Source organism: Dermochelys coriacea, chromosome 2 (genome assembly GCF_009764565.3).
Source record: "Dermochelys coriacea isolate rDerCor1 chromosome 2, rDerCor1.pri.v4, whole genome shotgun sequence".
NCBI lineage: Eukaryota > Metazoa > Chordata > Testudines > Dermochelyidae > Dermochelys > Dermochelys coriacea.
This window is the reverse complement of record NC_050069.1, coordinates 203029123-203049657: the sequence shown is the minus strand read 5'-3', so window position 1 is coordinate 203049657 and position 20535 is coordinate 203029123. Positions and strand designations below refer to the sequence as shown.

At 42.2% G+C, this 20535-nt stretch overlaps 1 protein-coding gene across 2 annotated transcripts in view; it reads left to right on the top strand.

Annotated features, from left to right (window-relative positions):
• The window catches only part of KCNH8 (potassium voltage-gated channel subfamily H member 8), a 412103-nt gene that overhangs the window by 369298 nt on the left and 22270 nt on the right, over positions 1–20535 (top strand). For both annotated transcript variants that reach the window (XM_043509048.1, XM_038390383.2), the window contains exons 12-13: positions 7239–7277; positions 9926–10284. In XM_043509048.1, the coding sequence (XP_043364983.1) occupies positions 7239–7277; positions 9926–10284 (398 nt within the window). The remainder of the gene's footprint in view (positions 1–7238; positions 7278–9925; positions 10285–20535) is intronic.

Genomic DNA, 20535 nt, shown 5'->3' with positions numbered 1-20535 from the left:
ATAGAAAATACTTCCCTGTGTGTTCTCCCTCTTATCTTAGTTGGCTCAGACATTCTCTTTTCTTAGCCCACTCACCTATTTACTTATCTTATTTAGCACAAACCTTCTGTTTTCAACCTGATGATTCGTTTATGTCCCTAATTCTATCTTCCAGAAAATGAGGCCCCCACTCCATGTAATAATTACTCATGTCAGGCAAGGCCAGTGAGCTGTAGCTTATGAAAGCTTATGCTCAAATAAATTTGTTAGTCTCTAAGGTGCCACAAGTACTCCTTTTCTTTTTGTGAATACAGACTAACACAGCTGCTACTCTGAAACCAGTCTTATAAGTGTATTTCCCTCTCAGGTCTTAGGCAGTCACCATTTTCATGTGGAATCACATGATTCTCTCACTCTCAGACCAGACTTTGAGCTGCCACCTGGTTGATAACCGTGATTCCCACAGCAGGCCTGACATGTGTCCAGTACCTGCATTCTGTGCCCTCTAGAGCAGTGACCAAATAGCCTTTCAAAGAAAAGTATTATTTATTTAGAACAAAAGCATTTCAGAAAAAAACATCTTCAAACAAGAAAATGGATTATATACATACTGCCTCTTTCTAAGGCTATACAATCTCTGGAAGTCAGGGACGGCCCAACTGCCTCAGACATTTCTGCTGGACCTGTCCCTGTCAGAGCTCACTGACAACTCTTCCCCCACCTGTCTCCCCAGAGAGCCCTTTTATCTGTTTTGTGTCCCTTTGATCCCTAGGTTCCCAGAAATGGCAAAACAGCTGTGTAATTTCAGGCTGGAGCTTAGAAGTAGTCACTGTCCTATAATTGCCCCCCCCATGTTTGTTGGGGCATTATTTATCAAGATCCATTGTGATGCTTTCCTGCAAAAACTCCTTATTAAGCTAGATCATACATTCGTATAGGAAAGTCTAATAAATCCATGTAGTTAGACAGTAACTTTGCCTCACTGACGAAGTTGCCTGCAGTATTCATAAATTACATTGCAGCATTCCTAGATTATTACATAGAAACTTCACATCCACCACAGCAGCTTTACATCATCTCTGCACCCTCCTGATTCTGAGCTGCTTTGGGGGCTGGAGACAGCTCCATCTTAACTAGACAGCCCTGAGAGTCTGTCTGAACTATGGCAGCCTCACTGGGCTGCCTATGGGCTGCACCACTTCCTGGAGTCACTGCAGCCCTGTGTATAGCAGCCCTGCCCCTGACACACACACATACAGACCTATCCTTTACCTGCCCCCTGCAGCAGGGCTTGTGACAGAGTCCTCGAACAACCATATTGCAGCTGACTTCCATAGTTCCAGGGGAATCCAGGTAGACATGAGGCTTTTAGGGCCCTTTCCCCATAGCATAAAGAAGCTGGAGCAGGGCTGGTGATCTCATCCTTAAATTCCTCTCTTTCCCAAGGTTGCTCATATAGGCACTGAACATTTCTAATCAGATTTCCTCTTATTCAGGGCCCCAGTCTGGCATATACTTATGTATATACTTCACTGTACTCACCTCAGGAAAATTAAGGATGTTCATAAGTGTTTGCAGGACCAGGACCAGTTCTTAAGGCTTTCAGTGTTAGCTGTAATGTTTACAAACATACCATAAATCTTCTTCAAAACGTCCCCTCCACAATTACTGTAACCAAGTAGGAAAGATACCTAAAGTGTTCTTTCCGTTATATCTTTTGTCTGCAATAACCTGGAAGCCGCCTCAAAAGTATTATCTGCTAGAGCAGCATGCTGTAGGTGCAAAGGTCTATTGCCATCTCTTTTAACAATTGCTTCTTCTGTCTCATTTTGACCTAATTGACTGCCTCCTTTCTTGTGATGGTGTTCTTTTCACTGGTGTAGGATTTTCTACATAAATAAAAGGTGTTTTTCTTAATTCATGATTTCAAAATTGCACAAAATCCTCAGGAATAGTGTTTTGTTTGTTTTAATGAAAGAGAAGAGTGCACACAGAAACAGAATTAAAAAATGAGACTAGCCCTTTTGTTGGTTGTTGTTGCCATTATTATGGTTCCTGTATTTCTACCTTTTAAGCAGAAGTACTAAAGGTTCTGTGTTAAGGTGTACAACCATCACAGTCTATATGGAAGGTGAGTGAATACTTCACTACTAATAATTTATTCATTGAATTTAGCGTCTCTTTTCTGCATGTTCACTTTATAGAATATTTATGGAAAGTGAATTTCAAACTTGTAAACGTGATTGTTGGCACCAGAAATCTAAATCTAAACATTATATGTATCCAATCAGAGAAAAGAAACTCTGTGACCTACATGGCCAATAAAAACTAACCAATACAACTCACATTTTAAATACTCTCACAAAACCAATAGAATTACAATTATTATGAAATGAATTAATGGGAGAAAGTTGTATGTTGCTTGTGGACAATTCACAATCGGAAACTAAACTCCAGAATAAGGTACTCAATACAGATTATTCACTCAGCTCTTGCTGCTTAGACAGCATACTGTACAAACCCATAGTGCTGAAGACATCAGTTTCTAGGGAATTTATTTATTCTCCATTCAGCCAGAGGCAGTATGAAAGAAGTGTGAGAGTGAGAGAGAGCTGATAAACCAAAAAATTAAAATGCAGAAGATATTGGGACAGGAGACATTTCCAAATGCCCATGAAAATATGCTTTTAAATTATGGAGTGTAGTTACAGTAACAATTATAGCTAACCTAATACCTCCTGTAGAATGTATTTCTGTCAATCAGCTGTGATTTAAGGGATTTATTATATTTCATTGAGGAACTTCCTGATTAAGGAAAACTGAGGGGATGAACGTGTGTGAGGCATTAAGCTTTTCAGTGATATGGTAATCCCTTGTTACTCCTATATTTTCCATTACCAGTCAGTAAAATCCCTACGAATTGAGCATATGGCATTTGATCTATATTTTTACATCTTGCCAACATCCTTAAACAGTTTTGTGTACTTCTTAATACTAACTAAGCATATCAATATTCCAGTTTGTGCTTCCAAATCCTTTTCTGACAGTGTTTTAGCCTTTTGTTCCCTAAAATACAAAACGTTAACTACATATTCTAGGAACCCAGACTTACAAAGAACTCAGTAAATCTATATGCATGCTTTGTTCCTAAAGCTCAGACTCAAGCCCTGCTATGAAGAATATTGAACCTTCAAAGCCAGAACAAGACAAGAAGATCCATCAAACCCTATCCTTTCAAGCCCAGCAATTATTAGCAATGCAATACTCTACTGTTTAGCTCATTATACCTAAAATTTGGATAGTGGCTGTACCTCTACATTCATGCCTTTTCCAAAATAGAACTTAAAATCTCTCTTGAACAGATTGTATATATATATATATTATTTACATTTTCACTGGCTTACCTCTGAAAATCCCTATAGATGATCTTACAGATATCTATACCACTGGGGGGTTACCATTTTATAACCTCAGTCCAGAAAAAAATAATCTCCAGATGATTAAAACATCTGGATTGACTTCCTGCATTGAATAATCAGCTTTTTCTGATGTGGAAGTACCATTCTTGGTCTTATAATTAAGGATAGGAGTTTGTCATGGAAGTCACAGATTCTGTGATTTTTGGTGACTTCAGCCCTGGGCGGGGGGGGCTTGGGCTGTCGGCCCTGGGTGGCGGGGTAAGCCCCGGGTTGTAAGGCTTGGGCTCTCAACCCTGGACAGCGAGTCAGTAACCCCACCCCCCTGGGCAGGGGGCTCGCGCTGTCAACCCTCCTCCCACCCCAGCTCCCGGGCAGCAGGACTTGGGCTTCTGTGAATTATTGCTTATTGACTCTGACCGTCCGTGACTTTTATTAAAAATAACCGTGACAAAATCTTAACCTTAATTACAATGAACACTGATAGAAGAGAATACAAGTGTTGCACCATCTGACCCCAATTCCAAAATGTATACATTAAGATACTATACAATCCTAGGGAAACATCATACTTAGACTTTGAGCTTGATTCTGATCTTGGTCTATTACCACAGTATCTTGTGAAATCAGTTACTGTGTTGTGTACAAGGTTTTACAAGATACAAAAGGATACATGTACTGTATTTGAAATCTGAATCAGATCGTCTGAGCATCTTCAGCAGCATGACTCACATTAACATTAGTGGCATTTTCCTAATGTGTCTATTTGGGAAATACCTCTTCAATTTTGTTTTCAAAATGTGTTTATAACCTTAATCTTATTTCTCTTTTAAATCCATCATACAGTTTGTATAATTGTGTCCTTTTTCTTTTCATGGAAGCCACATAACACTTTAAGGAAATCTGTGTATTGTCCTAAAGCAAAAAAATGTTTTAGTAGATTGGAAATTAGGACAGTTCCTTGGGTCCTGTGACAATTCCTCTGATACTAAAGTTTATGCAGTCAGATGCAGAAAGGTGAAACCCTGGTTATGTGGATACTGCAGTTTTTAAATTTCCTGCTCTTAGTTCATGCCCTTGTGCATTTGTATTCTTTTTCTCTTTGAGAATTAAATTTTTGGAGAGGAGAGGAGAGTCAGAAGAGACTTAGAATGCCTCTTTTTCAGAGAACTCTGCCCACTTTCAGGTCGATCTCTTATGTGTGTGGGTCTCAAAAATGTTTACCATCGAGCACTATTTCTATCAAAGCAAATGAGCTCAGGCCCCACCTGTATGTGAAATGGATACAATATTTATCTTTGTCCGCTATTAATGAAGTATTAGACTACTAGAGATATGCAATTATAACGTTCTTTACTTTGGCATGCTTCAATTAAATGGATAAGCTTGTTCCTGGGCACATAGCTTATCCAAATGTATTGATTCAAACTGAAACTGCCCACCTATGGGGCCAGGGACAAAAGAGAGAACAGGCTGTATGGACAGAATAAGGGGAACCAATGGGAGGAGAGGATGGGGGACAGGCTCTCAAGAGGGAACCTGTTGCCACCGGTCTGCTCCCTCCCTTGAGCTACCTTTCACCAGCCTGTACCCCATAAATCTTCTGACCCCCCATTATTTTCCTTTCCCTATTAGCAATGCTCTGAGGCAGCTGGTTGCTTTCTCCTCCTCCCTCAGGCAAATCTACAGTAGCTGGGTTACCATCAGGATACAGTGAGAGTGGTGAAGAAAGGTTCAATGCACTCATTGCTGGCACAGCATTAATCTCTGGCAGTCAGGTAGAGTCCCTGCAGGGGAAATGCTGTTCAGCCCCTTTTGCCCAGCTGAATGCATGCAATTCTAGCAGGGCTACAGAAAAGCATACATAAAATCTCTAATAAATTTGTTAGTCTCTAAGGTGCCACAAGTACTCCTGCTCTTTTTGTGGATTCAGACTAACACAGCTGCTACTCTGAAATAAAATCTAAAGCCATTCCATGCAGAAATTTTTGTATTTCCTTATTTTCAAGGCTGCACATATAACTCTCCTTTATACTCCGGGAAGAAAGTTCAAAAGAGAAGATTTTTGCTCACATTTAACAATGCACACCCACACACAAGTCCTTTCTTGGTAAAACCCAAGCAAGATTCTGGCAGGCAAATTAATATTTTCGTATTTCTGTTTGTTAAACTGCTAATTCGCGTGGCTGGTTTTGTAGATCTTAATTAATATTATATCAATATATATTTAACACTTATACTACAGTGGTGTCTAGAGGCCCCAAAGTACTAGGCACTATACACACCTATATTAAATGAATCTAATTAATACCAGGTGTGTCTGGGTGTAGGTGTGCATGCAAGTCAGGCCTTTAGTATCACATTAAACTGATCTTTTTTAAACTGTAGTAGTTAGCACACTGAATGCTTCTATTGCTCCAAACTATCTAGGGCCCAGGTGCAGAGTTCCTTCCGCTGACATTGATTACAATCAGAGCTGAAAGGGCTTGACATCTGACCATATCAGAGCTCCTGTTAGGGCTGCCTGATATCTTCTCTCGCTGACATAGGAGGAGCAGGGCCATATTTTTGCTTTATTTACACAATGTAATGATTCTAGTTGTTCTGCTTATCAGTGTATTGAGAATTATTGCTAAATTTATGTAAGCAACATGTCTGATTAATCCACATGCTGATGGCTAGGCAGATATGGAATCGGTTTACTGCTTAGACAAAATTAAACATTGGGGAAGCATACATTTGTGTGGCAATAATATGACTTCATTTTTATGAGTAATTACAGAACTATTCACCTAATAGTCTTATAAACTGCAAGAGCTCTGATCTAATGACAAAACAACCAAGATTTTCAAAAATGAGTTACTAAAATTAATCTGCTGAAGTAAAATATTCAAAAGCACTTAAGTTATTTATGCTCTGAAGATCCCTTGGCTTTCAATGTGACTTATGCTCCTAAGTTACTTTTGAATTGGTGATTTGGGCCCAAATCCTCTATTTAGGTGCTTAAATCCCATTGAAATCAAATAATTTTGAGGATCTGGGCTTGAGGGCTAGATTTACAAAGATTAAAAGTAAATGGGACTTAGGTGCCTACCTTGCATAGGCACTTCTGTAAATCCTACTAGCCTCCTATCTGTATTTTTAGACCCATAAATACCTTGGTAAATCTGGCCCTTAAGCTTTGAAAATGTTACCTAGAGTTTGTATGTAGACATATACGTAAATAGTATAATTTTTCAGAAGTGCTGAGCATCTCTCAGATCCCTCTGATTTCGAAGGGAGATGCTGGGTAGTCAGCACTTTTGAAAATCAGGACACTTGTTTTGGAGCCTAAAGGGGGGATTTTCAAAGGCACAGATGGTAGTTTGACTTTCTGTGGGAGTTAGGAGCCTAACTTTAGGGATCCATTTTTGAAAATTGTTGGCCTACCTGTCACTGTTCTAGATTCCTACATTATTTAAGGACCAATCCTACAACGAACTCTGTGCTTACATGGAGACCTATCAAAGTCATTGGAGCTCCCTATGCAGAGATCCATCCATGTATGTCCAGTGCAGTGTCATGTCCCTAGTCTTATTTTACTTTGGAGTAAAATGTTAATTTTACAGGAACTCCTTATTTCTTTAAAATGGTAGATACGTTTTCTGGTCAACAACTTGGTCCTGACAGAGTCTATTTCAAAGACATTTCACTATCAGTGGCCTTTTGAATTTAATTTGTGGAATATACATTTGTTTTATTATGAGATTTCCTTGCTGTTCCATCATATAAAATTGCCCTTGGAAGCCAAAACTGTGCAGATTCACTTATTTTCTGTTACTACTACATTTTTTCCCTCCTTAGGTAATATCAAGATTATCAAACAAGTCTACACCATCTCAGGTATGATTGTCTGCTTTTAAATATGATGAGCTTAACTCTGAAACATAAGCGCCTAGGACCTGATCCAAAGCCCTTTTAAGTCAATGGAAAGCTTGTCTTATGAAAGGAGACTTAAGGAGCTTGGCTTGTTTAGCCTAACTAAAAGAAGGTTGAGGGGAGATATGATTGCTCTCTATAAATATATCAGAGGGATAAATACAGGAGAGGGAGAGGAATTATTTAAGCTCAGCACCAATGTGGACACAAGAACAAATGGGTATAAACTGGCCACCAGGAAGTTTAGACTTGAAATCAGACGAAGGTTTTTAACCATCAGAGGAGTGAAGTTTTGGAATAACCTTCCAAGGGAAGCAGTGGGGGCAAAAGATCTATCTGGTTTTAAGATTCTACTCGATAAGTTTATGGAGGAGATGGTATGATGGGATAATGGGATTTTGGTAAGTAATTGATCTTTAAATATTCAGGGTAAATAGGCCAAATCCCCTGAGATGGGATATTAGATGGATGGGATCTGAGTTACTATAGAAAATTCTTTCCTGGGTATCTGGCTGGTGAATCTTGCCCATATGCTCAGGGTTTAGTTGATTGCCATATTTGGGGTCGGGAAGGAATTTTCCTCCAGGGGAGATTGGAGAGGCCCTGGAGGTTTTTTGCCTTCCTCTGTAGCATGGAGCATGGTTGACTGGAGGGAGGCTTCTCTGCTCCTTGAAGTCTTTGAACCATGATTTAAGGACTTCAATAGCTCAGACATGGGTGAGGTTTTTCATAGGAGTGGGTGGGTGACATTCTGTGGCCTGCGCTGTGCAGGAGGTCGGACTAGATGATCAGAATGGTCCCTTCTGACCTTAGTATCTATGAATCTATGAAAGGCTCCCACTGACGTCGGTGGGTTTTGAATCAGGCCCTTAAATAGGATCCTGCATTTGAATGCTGAAAACTGCTGTTAGGTGTACCTTATAAAGGACAATTTTCTATGCCTAAATGCTCAGGCATCTTAGCATCCAGATGCTGGATTTTGATGTTCTATTAATGCATATTCATTTTAAAGCTGATCCTGGAATGTTTACTCAACCCAAATGATAGACATGGAAAGTTCAATTTACATAAAGTTCTTTCTCATATCAGAGTTCTGTATAGTTTGCTCATCAGACTTCTATATAGCAGGGAAGCCATTATTATCTTCTTGACAGACAGGCCTTTGCTATTACATTTTATATTCTTGACTTTTTAGACATATCAGATTGAAAAGATCTGGCTCAGTGTATCTGCATTAATAATAATAATTGTATAATGTTTACTTAGTAAACTGATAGTACAAGTAGAATAGCAAAATTAAACTCGTGCTTCAAAATATGAGGACAAGGAGTGATCGGCAAATCTCAAAAGATTGTTCACCCAAAATTTGTATCTTTACCCAAACTATCCAAACTGATATGATTGTGGACAATTGGACTGGAAATCTCTTCAGAAAAGACTCCCACATCTTCAATCATGCTGAAAATGCTCCAGTACTATTTTCAGAAAAGGTTTCTTTTGGGCTCAGTTGAATTTGGCTTTATTTGAGATGTGTGGAGTTTGTAAGAATGACGTAGGACCTGATTCTGCTACTCAAGTTATAATACCTTGCCTCACAAGCTGTAGCATGGGACTAAATGGGACTACTTGTGAAGCAAGGCCCTGACCCAGAAATAAGCTCCATGTGGGCAACTCACTGCACTGGTATTTTGTTTCCAAGAAATAATAATAATAGTAATAATAATAATAATAATAAATTAATAATGCATAACTCTTATATAGCCATTTTCATTACCAGATATTAAACTGATTTACAAAGGCGTACCATTATTCATATTTTACAATTGGGAAACTGAGGCACAGAGACATGATTTGCCCAAGGTCACCCAGCAGTAGAGTGGCAGGTCTTCAGTGTCTATTAGGCCCCTCTGCCTCCTAAAATAAACGCCTACAGACCATCCTACAATCTGTATTCTTTAATAAAGTCATCTCTATATTTTGATGAGTTAGTTCTTCAGAAGGTAATCCTATTACACTGTTTTGCATTAATAGGGCTCTGAGGGAGGTCAGGGGTCTGGCTATAAGGTAGTAAGATCAGAGTGTAAGGTCCCACTCAGTGTGACTAAGAGGAGGAACCAGGATGCATTCAGGTCCTAAGTGAACTGTATCACTCCTTATAACTGACTTATAAAACTTAACTGACTGACTGGCCATATACTGGACTGTGGATATATACGTTATTTACTTAAAACTCATTCCTTAATGCATCAACAATCTGACAGCATTAACTTCAGAAGAACTAACTCCTCAAAAGACAGAGAGAACCTATTAAAGTATATGTACTCCGGGTGGCTTTTAAGAACTAAATTCAGGCAACATTTCTCAGTAACAAAATATATTTGCAGTGAGTTCACTGGCTATGTTCCTAGAGGGCTTTTGTATATTTACGTGAGGGACTAAAGAGAGAGAGCAAGATAAACAACAGGTGGGTCCCAAAATAACATTTGTTCTAATGAAAAATAAAAGCTCTAAAGGATTTGGTTTTATTCAAGTATGAATATCAGAGCAAATCAGCTGTCCCTGCAGTGCTGGGCTTTGAAGTTTATATTAATATGAATTATTTACTATTTTAGACAGAGCCCAAGGGAAATGGCAGCATAAACAAGAGACTCCCATCAATTGTGGAAGATGAGGAAGACGAGGATGAAGGAGAAGAAAAGGAGAATGCTGTCCTTTCTCCAATCCATACTAGGAGCACAACCTCATCCCAAGAGAAGAAGGCTGGAAGCAATAAAACCTATCTAGGGATAAACTTGAAACAGTTGGCCTCAGGAACGGTGCCCTTTCACTCCCCTATCCGAGTTTGCAGTTCAAACCCTGCAAGAACCAGACATGAAACTGAACTCCACTACTACTCCAGAAAGAGAGAGAAAAACCTAAAACTGCACCTTTCAACACTGAACACCATTGGTCCCCCTGACCTCAGCCCAAGGTAATAGCTTTAAACATTTATCTTTATTTATTCCCCATCACATAAGTCTGCTTTTAAGTATCAGGTCATGAATTTTTTTCTTAATGCTGTAAAATTCTTGTTTTACTTTAATGTTAGCATCTAACCTTCCTGGAGTCTTCCTATCCCAGCCATCCTGCATGAACAGGTGTGTCCTTTATTAACAAGAATTCAATGTTATTTAGCCCCTGGCAGAGGAAATTTTGGGACTTCAGGGCTGTATTACAAGATAAAGATGATGATACAACAGTGGAAGTTACAGGTGCTCAGCATATATGAAAATGAGATGACATACTTAGATGAGGAGCTACTGATTTCAGTGCCTAACTTGAGGCACCCAGATTTTAAATGTTGGCCTTAACCCCTCTATGCATCAATATACCCTCTGTAGAACAAGTATGAAAATACATACCTTGCAGGGACACTATGAGGCTTAATTTTGTAAATCATTTTGAGTCCTTCAGAGGAAAGGCTATATTCAGAGTGATCACTGTCAATGCATAGCCGCGTATACACAAAGTGACTGGAGTAGGTTATAGTTTACAGGTTTTTAAAAAGTTACAGATTGTATAATGGCAACCTGGCTCTACATGTTGAATGGGAAGTAACTATGAAGTTTTTAAAATCAGCTTTTCTCTAAAAATGTGTGGCATAAACAAAATACATGATGGTGTGTGGTTGTATAAAAGTATGATTAGTACAAGTGTGGAATGACCTCATTAATGGCAATGCTGCTTATGTAGGTTATTCAGAAATCATAAGCTTTTATTAGCAAAAACTATAGCCTTGGGGACAAATCCTCAGCTCATGTAAGTCACCAAAGGGAGCTGAACCAGTTGAGGATTTGGCCCTTCATATGTCTTGGTTTGGGGGTTTTAATTCACATCCTCCAACAGTTTTGAAGTATTGTATATTTTCAAAAGTTTTCTCTGTTCACTAGTGATAGACAAGCTAACGTAAAAATCTATTTCTCCTCTCAGGGTTATGGTAGTGGTAAAGTAAACATGAAAATCACTGACTCAGAATCACAACTATACAATAGGTCTTCCTAGGTCAAAATTTATTTAGGAAATCATGCAATAAACTCAGTATAGCCAAAAATCACATAGATACATGCAGCAAACCAACCCCTTTTGTTGTTAGTATATCTGTGGAAGCATGTGATAGGTCAGCTTCAGCGTTAGAAAAAAGTGATTTAGGGAAAAGTCTTTCATCTCTATAGTAGGTCACACATTTGATTTGGTTCAAGTAAGTTATGACTGAAAGTCATTGCCATTTGATGGCCTGTGGAAAATGAGTAGTAGTTCAGTAAATCCTTAGTTCATGGTGCCTATTAAAAATTGTTCATTACAATCAGACATGGCTAGACACTGGCCTCCAATTTTGTGGGAGCAAACTGCAGGTGCATTGTTACACACTATTATTTCCATACATACTTTTGCATATGCAAAATTAGAGTCCTGTTTATAGTTAGGCTGGAAACGTAGCCCATAGCATACATGATTTGAGACTTCTTATCCTGCCAGCCAAATCCCTTTCTCTGTAATTTCCCAACTACATTTGCAATATCAGAACATGTTGAACAAAATAAAAAGGAAAGTCAGAAACCTGGAGCAAGTGTTTTTTCCAGTTAGTAGTAAAATGCAAATAGGACCCTAACCAATGGCTAAATGTTGGCCTACTTTTGGGCAGGAGTGTAAGAATGAGGGGGAGATGTGCAAGAAACCACCTCAACTTGTGATCCCTCTAGAAGGAGCAGCCACAGTGTTGCTGAGGAAATGTATGCCATCCTCTCTCCCAGCGTTCTGCATTGATATTATCCACCTGAAGAAGGGCAGAATGAGGCAGGGCCATGACCCCAACCTGCTAGGGTGGCTCCAGTGTGCATTCTCAAGGAATCCCTAAGGGAAATTCTGGCTGGGCCAACCAGAATTCCACCTAGGGACTGCAGTTGTATCTCAAGTGCGGGCCTCTGCAGCTCTGAGACTACAGCAGTGGCCACGTTACAGATTAGAGGAAGGGGGTACAATTCCCCTTTACCCCAAAGAGATGATCAAGCACGCCACCTGAGTAGTTTGGCAGTGCACATGTTTCAGACTTTGGGCCATAGTCATATCATTTTGTGGAGAATAAACACTTACCTGTACGATGGCTCTACTGTATAGATAATTGAGGTATTGTTATGTATTTTTCCCCTGTAAATCAATAATGTAAATCAATATCAGTATTTTTTGAACATAGGGCAATAGCCTCAGCTAATGTAAACTGGTGTAGCTCTATTGACTTCAATGGAGCTAGGTAGATTTACTCTACATGAGAGTTTTACCCATAGTCTGTGAATTGTGTTTCATTATGTGTTTGCACAGCACCTAGCAAAATTAGAGCCCCAAACCAGACTGGAACCGAAGAGCACTACTGCAATAGTGTTAATATGTATTAATAATAATCAAATAACTCTCCTCGGTCCTGCAACCTATTACATAGGTGTCCAACCCATAGGAAGCCACTTACATTTGGAGCACTATCCATTCAGCCTTCATCAGAACAGCCTTACCTTGTTTCTGAAAATTTTTTGCTTTGCTGCTATCACAGCAACTATCAACCAAGACTGTTTGTTTGTTTGTTTTTGTTTGTTTGTTTGTTTGTAGGAAATGCTTCCAAGACTTGATCTATTCTAGTATTTACAATACTCACAGCTGGCATGGCCAGTATATTCATATAAAAATGGCATTCATCCTCCTCTACACTTAATAGGAAAAGCACATTGGTAAAATCCTATTTGAAACAGAAATGGGTGCACTGATTGCACTACCAGACTCTGAGAGTCTTAATTTTCCTTAAAAGAAAATCAATCTCCTTCTGGGTTCACTAAAGGACCCAAGAAGTCTGGAATATCATTGATACTAGAAGAGACAATGGTTATAGAAGATTTCTGGTTGTAGTCCGGGGAAATTCCTTCCACAACTTCATCAGAAGGACCAATTAAGGCCTGATCCCAAGCCCGTTAACGTCAGTGGGAGTCTTTCCACTGATTTAATGGGCTGTTAATCAGGCCCTTGAAGTCTACATGTAAGTCTATACATACCTCACTTTTGACATTACCTTTCAGATCACCTTTAATCCTGAAGTAACACTACAACCCCTCCATATATTAGTAAGGTCTCTTGTTAGTTTAAACTATGGATCTGCTGTAATTTTCAATGCATATCTAATAGTTTTTCACCATGCTTATTTCCCATATGGGTTTTAAATGCAATGAAGATATTAATGTTTTAATCCATGAATAACCTGTACAAAAGTGGATATTTGATGCGAGTTAAATCTTATTCTATGAAGGCATGAGACCAAATCGTATCACTCAGCTTTTGTACTGAATTTCCAAACAAATTAATCATCTGAATTTCCAGTTGCAGGAAACACCATAATCCTGAGTAGGTCATATTTTCATGAATCCCATCTTCTTCTCTATCACCCTTACAAAAAGTTATCACTAGAAAACTTGTGTATGCACCTAATACAGTAAAGTGTAATTACTTCCAATTGAAATCCTGATCCTGCCAGCAGATGCACTAGTACAGAGCCTTGCACCCACTGAGTCCCACTGAGGCCAGTAACACTCTGCATGTGCACAGTGAATTAGGAGGATCAAGACTATAATACGTATGTTGCTGCAAGCACGTCTCTCAACTCAAACCCACCACCAATCCCACCGTGTTCTCTCTTCTATGTTTTGCCCAGCTATCAAGGTTCCTTCCCCACTCTGAACTCTAGGGTACAGATGTGGGGACCTGCATGAAAACCTCCTAAGCTTACTTTTACCAGCTTAGGTTAAAACTTCCCCAAGGTACAAACTATTTTACCTTTTGCCCTTGGACTTCCACTGCCACCACCAAACGTCTAACCGGTTTTATTTTATTAGGAAAGAGCCCGTTCGGAAAAGTCTTCCCCCCCAAAATCCTCACCAAAACCTTGCACCTCCCTTCCTGGGAAAGGTTTGATAAAAATCCTCACCAATTTGCATAGGTGACCACAGACCCAAACCCTTGGATCTTAAGAACAATGAAAAAACATTGTTTCTTAAAAAGAAGAATTTTAATAGAAGAAAAAGTAAAAAGAATCACCTCTGTAAAATCAGGACGGTAAATACTTTACAGGGTAATTAGATTCAAAACATAAGGAATCCCTCTAGGCAAAACTTTAAGTTACAAAAAGACACAAAGACAGGAATATCCATTCCTTTCAGCACAGCTTATTTTCTCAGCTGTTTAAACAAACAGAAATCTAACACATATCTAGCTAGATTACTTACTAAGTTCTAAGATTCCATTCTTGTTCTGTCCCTGGAAAAAGCATCACACAGACAGACACAGACCCTTTGTTTCTCCCCCCCCCCCTTAGCTTTGAAAGTATCTTGTCTTCTCATTGGTCATTGTGGTCAGGTACCAGTGAGGTTATCCTAGCTTCTTAACCCTTTAGAGGTGAAAGGGTTTTTCCTCTGGCCAGGTGGGATTTTAAAAGTGTTTGCCCTTCCCTTTATATTTATGACACCTACCATGAGGTTTTTGCATTTGAGGAGAAGAACAAGTACATCCTTATTTCATGTAAAGTGTAGTTCCCGTTGTACAGGTGTCCCCTTATCACAAAAAACCACCCTCACAATTAGCTGGGTAAGAGAGAGGCCAAGAACTGGCTGAGCATAAAACTGAACTCTTCTAGAAATCACTCCTCTGTCAGTGTTGAGGCAGTGTTAGGGAAGACTGTATCACTTCCCATGCTGTGTCTGTTCTGTGGACAAAATGAGGATTTCATTGTCCACTGTTGTCAGTTGAGCACCTTTTACAAGCACTTGGGTTCGCTTTAAAACATTATGGGATAAAAGCTTATATTCATATTACAAAACGTAAATACATCAAAATAAGAAATATTCAAACTTGTATATTAATGGCCTATACTTCTAATTTTTCCATTCTTTATCTTCATGGGCTTGATTCAGATCTCACTTATACAGAAGTGAAACGGGAGTAGCTTCATGGGACTCAAATGGTGCAAGTGAAAGAAAAATCTGCCGCTTTGTCTCAAATGCTTTTATACAAAGTGACCGTTTATGTGTTAATGTGTGTTTCTGTATACACAAATGGATGCTTCTGTAGACACAGTGTCTGGAGGCCCTGTTGAAAAGGTCTGTTTCATAGATCAATCTTTTATTTGTTGGTTTGGTTGATTGGTTTAAGGTTTTTGATATGATGTGCACTCTCCTCTTTCTCTCCGTCTGACAAACACACAAGTACAGCCTTGAGCTATGCTTGCATACCACAATAAAAACCCGTCCGATTCAAAATAAGATTCTGATACAGTGATCTTATTCTCAATAGTATTTTTCATCTCAGGAGCTCCATTGACTGTGATTCTTAGAGCAGCTTAAGTTTCACCTTAGCTTAGTGAAGCAATTTTAACCCTGTGTTTAGCCGTATGTATGCAAACTCAAAAGAAAGAGCAATCCCACAGGAGGACTGAATATCTGAAGAGCTTGGGGAAGTTTTACTGAATTCGGTATGGCATTTGTTACTCTGATTAGATGTTTGCCCATGTGTTGGGAAGATCTAAGGAACCACAAGTGGAATTGCAGCCTGATCATTGCAGTGCATTGAAACAATCTGGATTTCCATTCTACTTCCCCATAAACAGAGTTTGACTAGAGCCAAGTTTGTTGTGGGTCAAATTACTGTTTCAACTTTCAGAGTTGCAAAAGTTTGTAACGTGGCTTGAATTGGGGTGAGTCAGGGCAGGATCTATACCGATTTTTTAGTTAATCAGTCTTCTACACCCCCATGGAGAGGGGGGTATGCTAAGGCTACTGTCAGCCATGCCTGAGTAAGAACTAAGTACAGACTTCAGGATTTGGCTCTTAATACAGCTTATATAGGTACACCTATATAGAGCATGCAGTGTAATTCATAATGTCCCCAATAAAAAGCCCCTTGAAGTCACTGGGAGCCCTTCCTGGGACTTCAGTGGGCAGTGGTTTAGGCCCAGTATCAATACTGGCAAGCAGCAAACCTTATTTGCAGGAAAGATGGTAGACTGATATTGGCAGGGCTGGATAAATAGAACAGTGGAACGGTCAAAGCCAGCTGTTACTACTGTGTTTGTCTGCACCAAGTAGATAGAGCTTTTGACTTGGCACTGCTAACTCAGTGGCCAGCGCCATGGTACCCGTGGAACTCCTGGGGGTTCACACAACCTTCCCAGGTTGCCCAATCAGTGCCGGGAGCCTCACAGAGGCCAATGGCCTCGGTATCCCATCCTTCTCCAGTGCTCGAGGCTTCTGGGAGTCAGACCCTGCAGGTCCAGGAGAACCCAGGGGAGCAAGCTGCTGAACCACCAATGGAAGTGGAAGTTCCCACGGCACCGGCATCATCATCCTCAATCGCCAGACAAGGCTAGCACAGGGCCCCCTCACCCATTCCCCAGTATGACGCCAAGGCACACCAGGGACTTTTGAAGAGGGCCACTTCTAACCTGGGGCTTCAGGCAGAGGAACTGGAAGAACCCTTGGACTCTGTTTGACGTCCTCAGCTCCTGCCAGGGGGGTGCTACCCCTTCATGAAGGGGTCTCCAAAATCACTACTGCCCTGTGTCAGACCCCCCTCATTCCTGGCCCTATCTCTAAAAGGGCCAAATGCAAGTACTTTGTGCCAACCAAGGGGCATGAATACTTATACTCCCACCCAGCCCCCAATTCCCTTGTGGTCGAGGTGGTTAACCACAAGGAGAGGCAGGGACAACCTGGGGCCATCCCCAAAAATAAAAACTCAAGGAGGCAGGATCTTTTTGGATGTAAAGTTTGTCTTCCAGCCTTCAGCTGAGAGTAGCCAATCACAAGCCCTCCTTGGCCAATATGACTTCAATATGTGGCAAGCCATGGCCAAGTTCAAAGGGTCACTCCCTGAGGCTTCCAAGAGATCCTCGACGAGGGCAGCGTCAGACACTGCTGATGCTTTTGCCCACACCATGGCTTCCGCTATCTCCATGCGGTGAGTCTCTTGGCTGCTCCTCTCTGGGTTGTCCACCGAGGCCCAGCAGTTATTGCAGGACCTGCCCTTCGATGGTGGGGCCGTAGGCAAACAGCCTCGAGGACTCCTGCACCACCCTGAAAAACCCTGGGTCTTTCCATCCCAGCCCCGGTACATAAGCAGTTCAAACCACAGCAGCCTCAGGGCGAAGGGAGTCAGCCTCGGCAGGACCAGCCCCATAAATGAGCTAAGGGTTACAAGTGCCACCTGAGTCACCCATCTCCACCCTCTGCAAGTTGGACTCGACCCGTACTAAGCAGGGGGCCAAATGGTCATTTTGAGGGTGCCCCTGAGGGCAACCTACCAGACTATTCCCCGGATCCATCTTTCCCAGTGTTCTCAGACCACCTTTCCCCTTTCCTCCTGACTAGGACCGCTATAAACTTCTGACCACTGGGTCCTCAGCACAGTGGAATGGGGTTATACCTTCTAGTTCCTTTCTACCCCCCCCCACCCACCTTCCTTGTCCCTCTTCAGGAACTCCTCTCATGAGTCTCCTCATGCAGGAAGTACTACTACAGCTGCGTGCGGTGGAAGAAGTTCCTCTCAAGTATGGGAACAAGAGGTTCTATTCCCGGTACTTTTTAATCCCAAAGACCAAGGGCGGTCTACAGCCCATCCTGGATCTGTGAGATCTCAACAAATACCTACAGAAGCTAAAGTTCTGCATGGTCTCTCTGGCTTCTATTATCCCCTCCCTGGATCCAGGAGACTGGTATGCTGCTCTCGACTTGAAGGACACATACTTCCACATAGCGATCTTTCAAGGACACAAACATTTTCTCCAGTTTACGATGGGTCCCCATCACTACCACTTTACGGTCCTTCCGTTCAGCCTGGTGACAGCACCAAGGGTATTCACCAAGTGCATGTCGGTGGTAACAGGTTACCTCAGGCGCCAGGTATCCAGATCTACCCTTACCTTAGTGAGTGGCTCATCAAGGGTGGTTCCAGGTCTCAAGTCTGAAGGGATGTTGTGGTGCTTCAAGCCACGTGCCACTCTCTGGGCCTATTGGTAAATGACAAAATGTTGATGTTAGTGCCAGTGCAAAGGACAAAGTTAGTCGGCGTGGTCCTCAACTCTGTCTGCGCCAGGGTGTTCCTGTCTCTGGAAAGGCTCCACACATTGGCAAACCTCATTGAAGAAGTCTCCGCATTCCCTCCGACTGCAGCCAGGGTCTGTCTGTGCCTGCTGGGCCGCACGCACTTATGTGGTTCACCGTGCCAGGCTCCAAATGCAGCCTCTGCAACAATGACTGGTGATGGTCTATTCCCAGTCCCAAGACCCCCTGGAGAAGATAGTTACCATTCCCTAAGTGATACTTACCTCGCTTAGATGGTGCACTGACCGCAGCACAGTCCTGGAAGGGGTTATATTCGACAACCCTCCTCACTCCATCAAGTTGGTGTCGGACGCCTCGGACCTTGGCTGGGGGCACATCTCTGCAACCTCCAGACACAGGGAATGTGGTCCCCAGAGGAGGTGCGGTTACACATAAACGTCAAAGAGCTCTGAGCAGTCCAGCTGCCATGTGGAGTCTTCTTGCCCCACCTGTCAGGCACAGTGATACAAGTCCTGACAGACAACACAGCCTCAATGTTCTACATCAACCAGCAATGGGGGAGCGTGCTCATCAGCTCTCTGTCAGGAGGCGCTCCGTCTGTGGGATTTCTGCATCAGCCACGAAATCCATCTAGAAGCTTTTCACCTTCCAGGCATCAGGAATATGCTGGCAGACCAGCTCAGTAGGGACTTCTCTCACAACAAGTGGTTGCTCCATACAGAGGTAGCCTGCATGACCCTTCAAAGGTGGGGAACTCCCAAAGTGGACTGTTCACTACCAGACAGAACAGGAAATGCCACCAGTTTTGTTCTCGACAGGATCCGAGCAAGGACTCCCTCTCCAATGCCTTCTCTCCTATTGTGGAGCCTGATTTACCTGTTCTCTTCAATTCAACTCATCAGCAGGGCCCTGGCAAAGATCAAGAGAGACAATGCACAGGTTATCATGATCGCCCCGGCGTGGCCTTGCCAGCATTGGTTCGGCATACTCATGAGCCTGTCAGTGGCCCCTCCCTGGCCCCTGCCCAACTGACCGGACCTGCTGTTGCAGTACTACGGTTGGCTCTCACACCCCAACCTCAGGTCCCTCCATCTCTTGGCATGGATGCTGCGTGGCTGAACCTGGAGGAGCAGACCTGTTTGGAGGAATCCAACAGGTCCTCCTGGAAAGTAGGAATCCCTCAACTAGACTGACTTACCTGGCCAAGTGGACGAGGTTTTCCTGCTGGGCGTCCGAACGGGGCATCTTTCCCTCGTGTTCCTCCATACAGGCTGTCCTGGACTACCTGCTCTATTTGAGGAACCAGGGCCTGGCACACTCTTCCATTAGAGTGCATCTTGTGGCCATCTCCGCTTTTCACTTGCCGATCCAAGGACAGATGATGATCTCCCATGGCGTGATAGTCAGATTCTTGAGTGAGCTGGAGAGACTTACTGCAGGTGTGGGCTCCTGTCCCACAGTGGGATCTTAACTTGGTCCTCTCCAGGCTCACTGGCCCGCCCTTTGAACCGCTGGGTTCCTGCTCCCTTTCCCATCTGTCACGGAAGGTCGCGTTCCTGGTGGTGGTGACGTCGGTGAGACAGGTCTCGGAAATTGAAGCTTGACCTCAGATCCACTGTACACTGTCTTCTACAGAGATAAAATTCAGTTGTGGCCCCACCTGACCTCCCTGCCAAAAGTGGTCTCCACCTTCCATAAGAACCAGGACATCTTCCTCCCGGTGCTCTGTCCCAAACCACAGGAAACCAATGAAGAGAAGAGAGTTTTCATGCCCTGGACGTCCGGAGGGCCTTGGCTTTTTAACTTAGAACATACCAAGCCTTTCCGTAAATCGACTCAACTGTTCATGCTACAGCGGATAGGATGAAGGGTCATCTTGTGTACTCTCAGAGGATTTCGAATTGGATTACTTCATGCATAAGGACCTGGCAGGGATTCCATCGCTGCCGATCATCTGAGCCCACTTGACAAGAGCGCAGGTGTCTTCAGCGGCCTTCCTGACACACATCCCTATTCAGGGCATCTGTAGAGCCGTAACGTGGTCCTCCATCCACATGTTTACCGCTCATGCCATCACTCAACAGGCCAGAGATGGT